Source organism: Nuphar pumila, chromosome 16 (assembly GCF_984573655.1).
Source record: "Nuphar pumila chromosome 16, dmNupPumi1.hap1.1, whole genome shotgun sequence".
In the NCBI taxonomy this organism is placed as follows: domain Eukaryota; kingdom Viridiplantae; phylum Streptophyta; class Magnoliopsida; order Nymphaeales; family Nymphaeaceae; genus Nuphar; species Nuphar pumila.
In genome coordinates this window covers 74,568,411-74,585,456 of record NC_143264.1, presented here as the reverse complement: position 1 = coordinate 74,585,456, position 17,046 = coordinate 74,568,411, and the positions used below count along the sequence as shown (strand labels likewise).

Genomic DNA, 17,046 nt, shown 5'->3' with positions numbered 1-17,046 from the left:
TATAAAACTTTGAAGCTACAGTTTCTCAAAAGTTCTATTTAGCAAGTAACTTGATGAGATTTGACACAAGATAAATAGTTGACAGTTTCTAATGACATACATAAACAAATCAATGCATCAAATATCCAAATAGAAAGCCCATTCATACATTCACCAAACCCATTGGTGTATATTCTCAATTGTGGTGCTATCTTACACACACAATTGTTATGGATTCAGCCATTGACTCATTGTACATCTTTTACATTGACAAAATAGCTGTGTATTGGCATTAATTCTTGATTGTCAAGAAAGTGCTATTTTCAGTAAAGCCAAAAAATTCATTACCTGACCACATAAATGAGATTGCTATTGCTACAATATCTCAATCTAACCACTAGCATGTCTGGTTACTTACTTCCTACGAGGATCACTTACTGCCGTTCCAGCTGAATATGCACTTGCTTGCATGGTAGTTGTTAGAGTTCTCTGTCAGGTACAAACTACAAAACTGTTAGATCCCTTAACAAAAACATATCAAATGCTTCACCAGCCAACAAACATGTGAAGTGATCTTGCAATTTATAAAATGCCATTAGTTTTCATATTTAATTTATTGGTTTCAGTTATGAATTCTTAGAAATCGCTTTTGTGTTTTTCAGAAGTGCAATATAGTCCTTTTAGATTGTGATTAATTTGTGTCTGATGTTGCTTGAAGTGATAATTGGAAGTCTTGAGTCTTAACGCCTTGGATGGGCTCTCCATTTGCCTGCAGGTTTTGGTTCCACATATTTATGGCCTACATGTTCACAATATGGACTTGCTTCCTGCTCTACAAGGAATATGAAGCTATTGTTTTCATGAGGCTACAGTTTTTGGCTTCACAAAGTCGCCGTGTTGATCAATTCACTGTGAGTTAATTTTTTTTTGCTTATTTTGAAGTGTTGAAGATGTCTGTCAGAAAAATTTGCATGAATTGTAGATCAAACCCATTTTTCTACTGTTTACCAATACATGCATACTTTACTGGAAGGCATTTTGGTAACTGTTACTACATTGGATCCATGTCTGCTAGATTACAAGTACTACATACTTCTACAAAGCCTAATGTTTATCAAATCGGCCTGAATCAGCTGATTCATATCAAAGCAGCCCTCTAAAAATCAGCTGATTTTTGGCTAAATTGCTAGAATCGGTCTGAATCTGTTCACTTAGATATTTTTTTAAAGAATATATTTATAAAAAATTAAATTAAGTTGAAATCAATCTCTGTAATGATCTAATTCAAAAAGATCTGATTCGATTCAATTCAGACCAAACTTATTGTTTTTTGAAAAACTGATTCACTTAATGGCCCGATTTTAACAACGTCGAGAAAGCCATAAAACTTTTATCTTTCAATGTGGAATATGATATCTCATGACTGTGATTCTAATATGTATAGCTTTATATTCATTTCTATGCATTTTTGGAAGTGCAAGCTGTCTGCACACATTAGAGCAATGAGAAAATCTTGCTTGACAATCTTGCAGTATAATGTGCATATTACTCCTAGTCAAGACTTCTCTCAGTGGGAATGTAATTCAAAGTCTTTATTTTTTACCCTGAAATCAGTTACTTCTGTTTCAAAATTTACTTCATTGCCATGTAAGACCAATGGAAATGATTGAATGTATAATATTCGGTTAACCCTTTGTAATGATTGGTACGAGAGGTACACTAGCATTTCAGTAACACTCTGTAATCCCCATTCAGTATATTTCACAATGCCAACTGTGAAACACAACAATACTATCATAGGAAATTCAAAGAAAGAAAATTTAGTATTTCTGTTGCCCATTTGTAATGATTGGCATGAGAGGTACACTAGCATTGCAGTAACACAGGTTAATTTCTGTAATCCCCATTCAGTATATTTCACAATGGCAACTGCGCAATGCAACAATACTATCATAGGAAGTGAACTTTCTGTAGGCAAAGAAAGAGAAATTTAGTATTTCTAAACTAGATGTTCGGTCATTATTCTTATGCTTTTGATGCAAATTATTTGTTTCGGGAAATTTGTTACAGGTGATTGTTAGGAATGTACCATCTGGTTCTGGGCGCACAATATCAGAAAATGTGGAGCATTTTTTTCAGACCAATCATCCTAATCACTATCTTACTCATCAGGTCAGTCAGATAAGTCTAGCTTTTTATTTCTTCTTTTTCTGTGTTGAACATCCAGTTTCATGTCACCATGCTTAGTGCAGCTTCACATTTGAAAAAACTGAAGAGTTGAAACATGAACTAGGTAGCTAACAATTCAATTAATACTGTGCATCATCTAGACCTCTGTGCAGTTGTTTACCACATATTGTCCTATTGGAAGTTATCTTCACCTAGTGCTAGTTTAGCATCAACATACTGCGGGAAGCTCAACTCAGGCTGATTAGCTGAATCAACTCCTTGTTAGCAGTTTAAATTGCTAGTGTGTGTGCATGCACACAGCTGTACTTCTGTAAATCACTTGTGTTAATGGCTGCCATCCATCACTTCAAATCATATGGCACTGATTCAGCCTTTTCCTTAGACATTGTGGAAGGAAAATTAAATTTACACTCCTTTCATAGTGGCAGTGTTTCTGTTAGGTGCAGATATATAACTAATCTTTTTTTTTCAGGTAGTTTACAATGGAAATAAGTTTGCCAAGCTTGTCAGGGAAAAGGAAAGGCTCCAGAATTGGCTAGACTATAATCAGCTCAAGTTTGAAAGGCATCCAGAGGCGCGGCCTACTAGAAAGGTTCAGATGTAGTCCTTGCCAATATTTGTTCTATATTTATATAACTGCAACTTATAAAGGACTAAATGATGTGCAGTTGCATGATATTTTTCACTATTTATGGTTTCTTTAGGTAACTTTTTTCTTGCATGTCCAGACAGGATTTCTTGGTCTTTATGGTAAAAGAGTGGATTCCATTGATTTCTATAAACGAAAGGTTGAACACCTTGAGAAAAAAGTACGTAATGTCTCTGTGTTTCTAACTATTTAGGCAATTTCCTTCTCAGAGGTTTATATTCTATAGCTACTGATGATTAATAATAGCTTTTTTGTGTTTCTGAAATAAATTTCAAATATAGTTTTTCGGGTACATGTTTGTGCTTCTTAAGTTTTCCACGTTCAATATCCAATTCAAGCTTGTGTTTCTACTATGGTACCCAAGCTGATCTGGCACTTTTATGCTTCAGATAACCACTGAGCGTCAGAGAATTCTAAAGGATCCAAAGGCTATTATGCCTGTAACTTTTGTTTCATTTGATTCACGATGGGGTGCTGCAGTATGTGCTCAGACACAACAAAGCAAGAACCCTACACTTTGGTTAACTGACTGGGCACCTGAACCACGTGACGTGTACTGGCAGAATCTAGCAATACCATTTGTTTCTCTGAGCATTCGAAAGCTTGTAATAGGAGTATCTGTATTTGCACTAGTGTTCTTTTATATGATACCTATAGCTTTTGTGCAGTCACTTGCAAATCTTGATGGTCTAGAAAAAGTTGCTCCCTTTCTCAGACCAGTGATAGAATTGTAAGTATTTCACTCTGTTCTGTTGATATATTTTTGAAATTCATGCTTCTATATGACCATAATACTATTTTCTAATTACTCAGAGTGGAGTTCTATTTTTTCATTGGAACACGATTTTTTTTATTGCTTAAACTGTGTTAAAATGATTCATGTTCTATTTTTATTTCATTCTGGTGAAGGGAAATGACTGCAAACTGCAATAAATAAAATCCTTTTTAAGTAGTGGCTGTTTTTCCTAGTTTATTTGATGGACTTACAATTAACATATAAAGCTTTACTGACTTCCCTTTCTTCTAATGGAAATCCTCATATCAGAATTTGCTAATATTTTGATGTTATTTGTTCAGGAAGGTGATCAAATCATTTCTTCAGGGTTTTCTTCCTGGACTTGCATTAAAAATTTTCTTATATTTTCTTCCTGCAATCTTGCTGATAATGTCTAAAGTTGAAGGGTATGTGGCATTGTCAAAGCTAGAGAGAAAAGCAGCAGATAAGTATTATTATTTCATGTTGGTGAATGTTTTCTTGGGGAGCATAATCACTGGCACAGCTTTTCAACAGCTTCATTCATTTCTACATCAACCACCTACCGAGTAAGGCCCTCTGATCAAGCAACTGTTGGCTTATATGTGTATGTACTGCATATGGGTGACTAAGAACCTAGATCATTGAAAACTCGTGCATTGGATTCATTTACATCTTCATGGATGTTCTCGGTCTCTCATCACATCACTTAGTTCAAGCATGGAGTTTTTAATTACATAGACAACAAATCTCATATGTAGCATTTTTGCAGCATCCCAAAAACCATCGGAGTGTCAATTCCAATGAAGGCAACATTTTTTATGACATATATAATGGTTGACGGTTGGGCTGGTGTCGCTAGTGAGATTCTTCAGCTGAAGCCACTGGTCATATTCCATCTTAAAAATATGTTCTTGGTGAAAACTGAGAGAGAAAGAGAACGTGCAATGGATCCAGGGACCATTGGGATTCCAGAGAATCTCCCAAAGCTTCAGCTATATTTTCTTCTTGGGCTTGTGTATGCAGTTGTTTCTCCAGTTCTTCTGCCCTTTATCGTCGTTTTCTTTGGCTTTGCATTCCTTGTTTACCGTCACCAGGTTAGTTTTTTCTTTGGTTCCAGCAGTTATCTTACATTACACGGGATCCAATCTTTAAAGCTCAAGAGATCATTGTTATGAATGTGAAACACACACACACACACACACACAGATAGGCAATCACATGCATGTGTATACAATGCATGCATAAACACATGCACTCACACACAAGCACGTGTAGAACACATTATTGGCATTTATCATGTCCATTTATTGGTATTGTTATGTGCCATGTTTCAGTGGATGTAGGATACATGATTGCCGATGTCCCTATTTTCACCAAAACAATATTCTGAAATTATTTTCCTTGTATTCCAGCTGAAATGATGAGAACGGTTGGAAAATAAGATCCTTGTTTCATTTTTTATTTTGTGTCCTCATGCCAGTGGCTCTGAAAATTTCATAGAGTATGCTACTGTTGTATGGTGCAATAAGACTAAACATTGAGCTAATAAAAATTTATTGGACAAAAAATGAGCCTTAATTATGACTGGTTAGTGGATTAGTAAGCATGATCTGAGACTCTAAATCCTACAGTTGGTCATAATTGCAATTATGATTGAGATTCATATGTTTTTATGGTTCAACACCCTTACATTAGATCTTCTCATTAATGTAGAATTTGATGTTTGTTGTTATACATCAGTTGCTTATTTTTCGGCATGAATTGTTAAATTTCTAGTGGTAATATGTTAGTACCTTTTGTACATTTTTGCATATTTCATTATTTCCTTTTTGTTATTAGATAAAGATTTTATAAGCTTTTGAATTTGGTAACTTCTCTTGTATTCCTTTTTCTGATTGTAGATTCTATAGTATCTTCTCCTTCAATGCATTTACATTTCTTAAAATCACCGAATTTTTTAACATGATAGCAATCACATGCATCCATGTCCATGATACATGTTTGAATGTATTGATGCTATGTCAACCACCTGTGGTTGTCTTCATCTTGTCATTTTCTGTACCTCATACCTGCAACTATCCCTTTTATGTCATATGGTGCGTAAACAGTTCAAGTACTTTCACTTTCTTGACTTTCCAGATAATCAATGTTTATGATCAAGAATATGAGAGTATAGCTGCATTTTGGCCCCACCTTCATGGGCGCATAATCGCAAGCTTGATTATATCCCAGTTCCTTCTGCTTGGTCTTCTCAGCACGAAGAAAGCAGCAGACTCAACTCCCCTCCTTATTGTTCTACCTGTACTAACATTCTGGTTCCACAAATACTGCAAGCGCAGATTTGAACCCGCATTCCGAAAGCATCCACTTGAGGTGAGCTAAATGCTTGTTTTGATATTCTCATCAGAATTTACCTAGTTATCCCATTTAGTCCAACACATCACAAATGCAACTCTGCTTATAATTTTGCATTGTTCAACTGCCAGGAGGCCATGGCTAAGGACATGACCGAGCGGGCGACGGAACCAGATCTGAATCTAAAGGCCTACTTAGCTGATGCTTACTTGCACCCAATTTTCCGAGTTATTGAAGATTTGGAGATGGGAGAAGTGAGGGGTGACAAGAATGAGTCTCATGCAACAACACCAATCACAAGTGAACTCAGCTCTCCTTCTCCACCACATTATGTGTACCACTATGACATTGAATCCTCTTATACAACAACAAGCTATGCAAGCTATGCATGAATTTCTCTTAAACTTGTTCTTTCCTTAAGATTCCTTTTAAGTTCTTTTTTTTCACTTCAGACCACTGTAGGGGAAATGTGTGCCTCTCTCTCTCTCTCTCTCTCTTGATCGGCTCAAACTAGGTGATAACTCCCATGAGATTTGAACCCGAGACCCCTGTACAAATGGGTCAACGGGTCTGGTTTGGTTCGGACCCAGGTAGAACCAGAATTGGGACCAATTTTCAGGTATGGTATCGGGTCCAGACCTGAGTTTAATTGGGTCCACTAGAAGAAAAATCATACCTGGACCCTATAAGAACTACATGAACCAGACCCGGACCATACCCAGTAAAATAATATTTTTTTATCGTTTTTACATTGAAAATTTTGTGGGTCTTAATAGGACCTCGGGTCGGGCCCAGGTCTGGTATACAATTTCACAAACTATACCAGGATCCATGTATTAATGGGACTTTTGGGTCCTAACCTGGGTCTTAATCGGGTCTTATTTTTTATCACCATACCCGGACCCTATAGGGTTTGGTCCAAGTTGGGTCCGGGTAAACCAGACCCATTGACACCCCCAAATTATGATAGTGCGACCTGTTTAGTTCTTGAAATATCAAACTGGGTCTGGGCCAAGTTGGATCAGATTTTAATGGAGGATTGGTCCAAGACCCCAAAATGAACTTACGTTGAAGCATTTCTATACATGTCCAGCCAATCACAGAACACTACAATCTGGTCTCACCTTCCTGGTTTAGACTCCATGGACCAATCCCAGCTCAGTTGAGTTCCTGTTTTGTGCACCTTTGGACCTATGTCACAGGAACATGCCATTCAGTGTCCCGTGTCCAGGAAACATGACATGTTAGAACATTATGACACGTGCAGGTATTGTTTTATAATTTTATAAGATATCAAAAATATTAATATAGAAAATTTAAAAAAAAACTGTCAAAATTCACGTTTTGTACCCACGTTGAGTCCCGATTCGTGTCTGTTGTCTTTGTGACGTAGCTTTTGACACGAAAGTGGATTCCCTCTTCGCGGAGTATAGAAGCAGAAGCGGATCCATTCTGGTCCTACCTACTGGATCATGTAAAATTATCCAAACCCACCTGGACCATGAACTTACCTGGCTTGATTAGATGTGGACACTGATTTGGTTGAAAATCATCAAAAGGTGGACCCAGATCTGGATCCACCGAGTCCAACCCATTTGGGACTCTGGGAACAGGACAATCATGATGGAACTGTCAACGGTATCATAATTTCCTTCGTCTCTCATTAGTGTTCATGATGTGATTCACAATTTTTCCTTGATTCATTTTCTCTTGGTTGGATTTTAGGCAGATTTGAGGCTGTGTATTTTGCATAGGGTTCCTCAGCGGGCCCAGTACACCTATGGACTTCGAGTACTGGTTCCGGGATGAGCCAGGTCCGGCCCCAGACCCAAATTTTGGGTCCCAACCTGATTGACTCTCTCTCTCTCTCTCTCATTGGGTCAGGTATGGGCATGACCTTCCAACAGGTTCCATTTACAATGTTGTGCACCCATAGAAGTAGGGATGGCAGTGGGGCGGGGCGGGGCGGGGCGGGGGACAAGGTCTCCACTCCCGCCCCGCCTCAAGATTTTATCCTCCACCCCCGCCTCCATCCCCGGTTCAAACGGGGATGAGGCGGGGCGGGGCGGGGATATTGCGGGGAAAAGTGGTCGGGGTGGGGATGACGGGGCGGGGCGGGGAAAAGTGCACGTCCATCCCCGCCTCCACCCCCGGACGGGGATGGATTTTAACCTTCGTCCCTGCCTCCATCCCCGTTTCATACCCTTCATCCCCGGTCCAAACGGGGCGGGGTGGGGCCCCGCTTTCCCCCGGTCCACTGCCATCCCTACATAGAAGGAATCCTGTTTAATTAGCCCAGGTCCAGAAAAAACAAGTTGACTTGGATCTGCTTCATGACAATGTCTATATACAGTATAACTGGATCCACTAGTACACGGGTCAGATTCTAACTGGAATATATGGTGAATCCATATCGGATCCAGAGCTAGTGAAGGGCTAGTTTTGATGCGGTCAAAGCATGGTCCACCCGGATCAGATCTGTTTTTCATGCTTATGTCCAACCAATGTCACAAATCTCGGTGACTAAAAAAAATGTCACAAATCTCGGTCTCCGGGTTTTCTCAATGATGGGAAAATCTTTTGTTTTGAAAAAGTAATTTTCATTGCTTAATCACGTTAGTATCACAATATCTTGACACAATGCACAACAAAGATATAACTGTGAAACTAAAATCTTGTTAAAAATCACAATAAATCCAATTTTTCTCTTGTCCACAATATCCTATCCTGTGATTTAAACCTTTTTTGGGGTTTAAATATTTTAAATTTTTAAACATATTAAGATTTGTACATTCATTTTAAAAAAAGTTTTTTTCCCCTTCTCACTAGTTTCATTTGAGAAGAAATCCCGATAAGTGAGATTTGTACCATGGTTGAAAATACATGCATTGAAAAATTTCAAACTTGTAAATATTTATTTTAATGTGCCTTCCTCCACAAGGAACTTGCCTCGGATCAAGTAGACATTGAAAAACGTGGTCAGTGTTTAAAATTCTGACTGTTAACCAACCAACGGCTTGATTCAAAAGCTTCAACCATTGGGTCAATAAAATCTAAGTCATGGAATAATATTGAAAAGATTTTTTCAAAAAAATATTGAAAAGAAAGAAAAAAAATGTCATATTCAAGCAAATTCTTCATGTGGAGTCTCAAGTTGGACCAGATGCCAAGAGACATTTGATTTAATCACAAGCGAGATGAACAATCACAATCTATAAAGTTGTTGGTCACAACGCCAATCTTATTACAAACTTTCACAAGATTCAAAGCACAAACAATCAAAGCTGGCAATCGCAATCACAATTCATAATTGTTGTGATTTTGATTTACAATCACAAGATGTTAAGAAAATTCAAGAATCAAAAGGCATTGCAAACATGCCTTTTATTTTCATGTTGGTTCGGTTTTTTTTTCAGCAAGAACCCTACTACTACCTTGTAAGTTACCATGGTTGCCTCACAACAAGGGTGTATGATTGCTTCGGATCTCATATCTAAGATCAAGAGTTCAACTTTAATTAGCAAGATAATGAATAAGGACTTTGATGAGACGTCCAACATAGAGGAGTCTCTGTCAGGATAATTATAATTATCGTTTCTTAATTAAGAGTTGTTAATTGGTGTAAGACTCCTAATTGAATCCTTGTACAAAAGATATAAGTATACAAACAAAACTTCACGCCTCTTATTGAGCAGAGTTTATACTGTGGATCTAGGTGATATCACTGGACCATGTAAATCGTGTGTGCCTGTGTGTTTGTGCTTAAACATCAATTGTTTTGGTCGTATCAGAGTTTCACGACCCGAAAGAGGGAGCTTCATCACCTTTAATGGCTATTTAATCTCCCAAGTGAGATGTCTTCTATGGCTTCAAAGATTTCATTCTCATTCAACCTTAATGTAGCAAATTTTGTTACAATTAAGTTCAACCAATCAAATTTTTGTTATAAAAGACCCAACTTATTGGCCTCATTGAAAGCCAGGGCATGTTTGGGCTCAATGATGGAGAAATTCTTGCAACTTAAAGCCTTTCAAACGGCCAGATAACTAAAAACCGAAAAGTCAAAACGGATATTTGCACCTCGCATCGCTGCGAGCGTGCAAAGTGCAAAGTGCACCATCAAAACGCCGTGCGCGAATGGCGCGTCCGTTGCTGCACGATGCGCAACAACGTCCGCAAGCCACCCAAAGACTCAAGGCTTACCAAAGTAAAGAATAGAGAACAAAGCCTGTATTTAAACCAAAACTGGTTTCTCTTAGATATGGGACTAAACCTTTTAAAGCACTTTTGGTGGAAAGAAATTACCAATTTTAAAACTTTTCTAACAGTAAATTGTGTGTGCCCGTGTGTTTGTGCTTAAGCATCAATTGTTTTCATCGTATCAGAGTTTCACGACCCGAAAGAGGGAGCTTCATCACCTTTAATGGCTATTTAATCTCCCAAGTGAGATGTCTTCTATCGCTTCAAAGATTTCATTCCCATTCAACCTTAATGTAGCAAATTTTGTTACAATTAAGTTCAACCAATCAAATTTTTGTTATAAAAGACCCAACTTATTGGCCTCATTGAAAGCCAGGACATGTTTGGGCTCAATGATGAAGAAATTCTTGCCACCTGCCATTATTCCAGGAGCTTATGGTGATCAACCAAATCCTGAATTTGTAGCATGAAGGAAGTCTGAACAACTCCTTTGTGGGTAGATTAGTGAGACCGTCTAAAGAAGTTCTGGAGCTTGTACTTGATTTTCGGACATTACTGAAGTCTAGAATACTCTGGTTAAGGCGTTTGCACACATATATATAAAGAATGTGAGTTCCTTCTAACCCAGAAACTTCAATCATAGCGAAAGAAAAATCATTGAGAAAATTTGTGATGAACTAACTGCCATAGGCAAACCAGTTAAATGAGGTGTTTTGGCTATTGATGATGTGGTGTTTTGGCTATTGAATAGCCTAGGCAATGATTATGATGCCTTTGTTGCTACTATGCTAAAGCCACCTATTCCCACTTATGATGATGTCATCATGCCTATCAAGTTGAAGATGTTTCTCAAGCTGCAATGAAACTTGCAGATACACAATATCAAACCTGGTTTCCTAACACTAGAGCTACTTCTCACATTACTATTGATTCAGGTAACCTCTATATGTATTCAAAATATTATGGTCCAAAGAAGATTATAGTATGTAATGGTGAAAAACTTGAAATTACTCATGTTGGATCTACTACTAAGGTTAGTAGTGGTGATAATTTAGTCAATTTAGAAAATGTTCTTGTTGTTCCTGAGATGAAAAAAACTTAGTTTCTGTGAGTCAATTAACTTTTGATGTGGTATATATATTTGAGTTTTTCATCAAGTGGTTTTGTAATTAAGGACAAGCAAACAGACAAAGTGGTGGCAACCAGGAGTAGAGTTGGCGAGGGGCATATATACCAATCATGTTTTATTTTTTACTAGATTTAGAGATATTAATTAATTGGGATACGTGGCATCAAAGACTTGGTCATGTTCATGCTCAAGTTGTTGATTTTCTTTTAAAAAGTAATTTAATTTCAATAAAATTGAATTATGTTAAGACTGATATATGTGCCAATTGTCAGATGAAAAAAAATGTGTCAGCTTACCATTTTTGCCCGTTGAAGAACACTGTAAAGAGGTGTTTAGAAAAAATCACTGTGATTTATGGGGGCCCTACCCTTGTCATGTCCCACTAGAAATTTTATTTTTATACCTTATTTGTTGATGAGTTTTCACGGTATACTTGGTTGTTTCCCTTAAGATATAAGTTTGATCTATGTTTAAAATTTGTTTAACTACATCGTATGGTTCATACACAATTTAGAAAAAAAATAAAAAAATTTCAAACTGATGAAGGTGGAGAGTTTGGGGACTTGAATTAAAACAATATTTGAATTGTGGCTTTGGAAGCAAGCTCTTCAAAAGTGACAAGACTCGCCACCATGTCCGATCGAAGGTTGATCATGCACATGCAAACTGCTTCTGACTCAATGATAGGTTGAGGATGATGTAAACTTAGATTATCTTCTATAAGCGATTGATGAAATCAGTTGTTTTTTCATGCATCTGCTAGCTATCCCAAAATGCCTGAACAAAACAGCATGACAGAAAGATGTCATAGGTCTATAATTGAGCTTGGGTGTTGGTGTTGTCCCTATCTTTAGAATTATTTCTCTAACAAATTTGACCTTAAAATCTTACCATGTGTTTTTTTGGGGTATAGTGACCAATATAAAGTCTATCAGTGTTTCTTTCCTCCTACTAGTCAAGTTTATATCTCTAGACATGTGGTATTTGATGAATCTTTGTTTTCATATTCTAAACTAGGTACTTTGTTCTCAACTAACAGTCAGTCAAAAGAGCTAGTCAACCTTAAAGAGTGAGACAATCAGGGTATTCAGGGAGGTTCAAATAAACAGAGTGCGACGTCATCCGGATCATATCCGAGAATCGATCCATATGTCATGCAGGAAACAAGACCGAACCTTAATATGCAGACAAAACAGAATAGTTAATAACCATAAGTGAATCTAATTCTGCTTTTAAAGGTCCAGTTTTAGATTTTTTATCACGAGGTTGATTCTATTAGTCTTGACATTCATATTGATGAGTCTCAATCTGATCCAATGTCTATTAGTGGTCATCATATGGTGACCCCCCATAAAAGATGAAATAGTTAAACCAAATCCTAAATACTTTGTGGTATTCCTCTTGAGCTTAGAACTCTGAAATCAACCTTAGCCCATAAAAGTTGTAATAAGGCTATACAAGAAGAGATAAAAGCCATGCATAAGAATGACACGTGGGATCGGTTCCTCGGTAACCAAATATGCATGTCCAATGTAAGTGGGTCTATAAAAGTAAGCTGAAAAGTGATGGCTCTCTTGAAAGGCTCAAGGTTATAATGGTTGCTAAAGGTTTCGACCAAATCCCTGGTATTGATTTCATGAAAACATTCTCTCTAGTTATTAAACCTGCCACTATTTGCATTGTTCTTACCTTGGCTCTTGTTCATAATTGAGAGATTCGTCAACTTGATGTGAAGAATGCTTTTATACATGATCATTTAAATGAAACAATGTTCCTAGAACAACCACATGGGTTCCAAGATAATTGAAGACTCGAATTTGTGTGTAAGCTCAAGAGAACTCTGTATGGGCTAAAACAAGCCCCAAGAGCGTGGTATGACAAATTTGAAACCTTATTATTGTCACTAAGATTTTTCTCTAGCATTGTGGATTCATCATTATTCATATGTAGATCAAGGACTATGGTTACAATGTTAGGAAAGTTTTAAAATTGATGATTTCTTTCCACCAAAAGTGTTTTAAAAAGTTTAGTCCCATATCTAAGAGAAATCAGTTTTTCTAGTTGTTTAAATACAGACTTTGTTCTCTATTCTTTACTTTGGTAAGCCTTGTGTCCGTGGGTGGCTTGCGGACGTTGCTGCGCATCGTGCAGCAACGGACGCGCCGTTCGCGCGTGCGTGCGCAAGGGCGTTTGAGGCGCAATGTGGCGTTTTGATGGCACACTTCGCACGCTCGCAGCGGTGCGAGGTGCATATGAGACGCAAATATCCATTTTGAATTTTTCAGTTTTGAGATATCTGGCCGTTTGAAAAGTTTTAATATCATTTATATTGAGTTTAAGGCGCTTTGTGACTGTTGGACGGTTTTGGAGGCCTTTGATTAACAGTCAAAGGTGGGTGACCGTTCAGGTATCTTTTCGTCCTATTTTCAAACCGTCAGATTTATGGCCATTAATCTCATTTATCGCAAAACGTTTTGGCCTCTCTAAAAGTCTATAAATTCTTCTATTTTCGTCTTTTGAAGATCATCAGAATCTCTGACTCTCCAGTTTTCTCCTTTCTTTCTTCTCGGTTTGGCTTGCAGAGTTCATGTGTGGTAGAGGTCATCTGTTCTTGCGAAGCAGTGACTCTCTTGAGGTTCAAGCCTAGTTGTATTCTGGGAACTCAGTCGTAACTAAACCCTTTTTTGCATCTTCAGAATTTCCGAAGTGGGGCGATTGAAGTTCTAAAGATAGCGATCTTAAGAACATGCCTCTAGGCTTGAAATCTCTTTTCAGAAATCCAATTTTCACCAGGTTGGAGTAACAATTTTAGAACTTCATTATGGCCTCTGGTTTGACATCCAACTCCATCAATTTGCTTAGCCGTGACCTTGAAAAACTCGATCGATTTGATGGGTCAAACTTCAAGCGGTGGCAATCAAAGGTATCGTTCTTGCGGTCCGAGCTGCATATCGACTATGTCCTCAAAAAGTCCTGTCCCACTGTCGTTGGTGGAGAAGTTGAGACAGAAGAACAGAAGAAAGAGCGAGAGAAGTGGCATACTGACAACTACAGATGCAAAGGGCATATCTTGAACACTTTAGCCGATTCACTCTTTGACCTGTATTCACCATTGGAGTCGGCTGGAGAGTTGTGGAATGCTCTCGAGATCAAGTACAATGCAGAAGATGCTGGTAACAAAAGGTTTATCGTAGATCAGTATGTTAATTTTTCTATTGTTGATGATAAGCCGATACTTGCTCAAATTCATGAGATGCAAATACTGGCCTATAAGATCAAAGGAGAAGGTATGTATCTTGATGATGACTTCCAAGTTGCTGTCATCATTGGGAAGCTGCCAGATTCCTGGAAAGAATACAGGAATCACCTAAAACATAAAAATGAGAAAATCACTTTAGATGGCCTTCTTAAGGACATCTGAATTGAGGAAGAGACTCGTCTTCGTGACAAAAAGAATTCGAGTCCTAAAGAAGGTTATCCTAAAGTGAATTTTGTTAGTAACAAGGGTGGCAAAATCATGAAAACCCAGAAAATCAAAAAGAATTTTGTGAAAGGGAAAAATCCAACTGATAAAAAGAAAATTAGTTGCTATGTTTGTGGCAAGTTTGGCCATTTTGCTAGAGAATGCAGAGAACGGAAGAGGACTGGTCCTAAGCCAAATGAGTCAGAAGAAAGGCTTGTTGTTGTAATCTCTGAAACCTTTATGGTGGCTGCAAATAAGGACTGGTACCTGGATACTGGAAGCACTGTTCATGTGGCAAACGACAGGAACTTGTTCAAGTCATATGAAGTAGTGGGGGAGGGATGCAATCTCTTTATGGGAAACTCTTCCTCAACTAAAGTGCTGAGAAAAGGGAGTGTGGAAATTAAGTTCACCTCCGGGAAAGTCCTGACACTTGAAAATGTCCACTATGCTCCAGAAGTTCGAAAAAATTTAATCTCTGCAGATCTACTGTCACGAAATGGCTTTAAGATTGTTATTGAGTCTGGGATTGTAACTGTGACCAAAGGAAAAATCTTTGTAGGAAAAGGGTTTGCCACTGGTGGTATGTTCAAGATGAGCATAAATGAAGCTACTACTTCTGTTTATATGGTTGACTCATATTTTCTTTGGCATTCAAGATTAGAACATATAAATTCTCGTTGCATTCATAATATGAATAACTTTGGTCTTCTTCCTTGTCATGTTAGAATAGAACATAAACATAAGTGTGAGACATGCATTCAAACTAAGTTAACTAGACTCCCGTTTCCTAGTGTAGAAAAGAATTATAAATTGCTTGAATTAGTGCATTCTGATGTGTGTACGATGGATAATGTTTTAAGTCGTGGTGGCAATAGGTACTTCATTACCTTTATAGATGATTACTCGAAATTTTGTTATGTTTATTTGATGAAACATAAATCTGAAGCTTTTTCCAAATTTTTTCTTTATCTTGCTGAAGTACAAAATAGGTTTAAAACAAATATTGTACATTTAAGAACATATAGAGGAGGTGAATACTTAGGAGAAGAATTTGATAAATTCTGTAGAGATAATGGCATTATCCATCAAACTTCAGCACCTAGAACTCCTGAACAAAATGGAGTAGCAGAAAGGAAAAAAAGAACACTTGTAGAAATGATGAATGCTATGCTTCTTAATACGGGTTTGCATTCCAACTTATGGGGAGAGGCTATACTTTCTGCTTGTTATATTCTTAATCGAGTTCCTTATTCCAAATCTGATAAATCACCTTATGAATTGTGTTTTGGTAAGAAACCTAATCTTAGTTATTTTCGTGTTTGGGGTTGTTTAGCATATGTTAAAATTCCAGAAAATAAAAGGAAGAAGGTTGGACCTAAAGCATTTAAATGTGCATTTGTTGGGTATGCTGAACATAGTAAAGCATATAGATTTTTGGACATTGTTAATGATGTTATTGTAGAATCTAGAGATGCATCTTTCATAGAACATAAAAATGCATTTGATTCTCTTCTTGATGGCAGTCAGATTATAGTAGATGAACTTCCTTTAAATGACATGATTGAATATTCTAATGAATGTGTTGATGAACCAGAAACTGAAGTTAGACTCAGTAAACGCATTAGAAAACCAACTAATTTTGGTTCTGACTTTTATACATTTCTAATTGAGAATGATCCTGTGTCTTTTCAAGAGGCTATGTCTTCTCAAGATGCTGGCTTTTAGAGAGAAGCTATTAATGATGAAATAGAATCAATTATGTCTAATAATGTTTGGAAATTAGTGGATTTACCTGTTGGTTGCAAAACTATTGGCTGCAAATGGATTTTCAAAAAGAAATTAAAAGCTGATGGTTCAATCGATAAATTTAAAGCACGTTTGGTTGCAAAAGGCTTTAAACAAAAAGAAGGTATTGATTATTTTGATACTTTTGCTCCTGTAACCAGAATATCTACTATTAGAATTCTGATTGCCATGGCTGCCATATATAAGCTTCAAATCCATCAAATGGACGTGAAAATGACCTTTTTGAATGGAGAATTAGATGAAGAGATATATATGGAGCAACCTGAAGGTTTTGTAGTGCTAGGGCAAGAGCGCAAAGTTTGCAAACTTGAGAAATCCTTATATGGGTTAAAGCAAGCCCCTAAGCAATGGCATGAAAAATTTGATAGTTCTATGGTGCATAATGGTTTTAAAATTCATGATGCGGACAAATGTGTCTACAGTAAAGTAGATAGTAGCTCAATTATTATTATTTGTCTATATGTTGATGATATGCTTATTTTGGGTAACAATAGTGAATGCATAAATCAAACAAA

General features: G+C 37.3%; 1 protein-coding gene and 1 long non-coding RNA gene across 2 annotated transcripts; both read left to right on the top strand.

Moving 5' to 3' along the window:
- The first annotated feature begins 760 nt into the window (after window positions 1–760).
- LOC149813612 (hyperosmolality-gated Ca2+ permeable channel 1.8-like) lies at window positions 761–4,145 on the top strand. The gene is made up of 6 exons (XM_089991158.1): window positions 761–890; window positions 2,050–2,151; window positions 2,642–2,761; window positions 2,898–2,978; window positions 3,208–3,548; window positions 3,896–4,145. Exons 1-6 carry the CDS (start codon window positions 774–776, stop codon window positions 4,143–4,145), a joined length of 1,011 nt encoding a protein of 336 aa, XP_089847284.1. The 5' UTR covers window positions 761–773.
- A 1,569-nt stretch (window positions 4,146–5,714) lies between these two features.
- Window positions 5,715–6,350, top strand: LOC149813611 (uncharacterized). Its single transcript, XR_016428196.1, has 2 exons — window positions 5,715–5,948; window positions 6,062–6,350. It is a non-coding gene; the product is annotated as an uncharacterized LOC149813611 (long non-coding RNA).
- The last annotated feature ends 10,696 nt before the right edge of the window (window positions 6,351–17,046 follow it).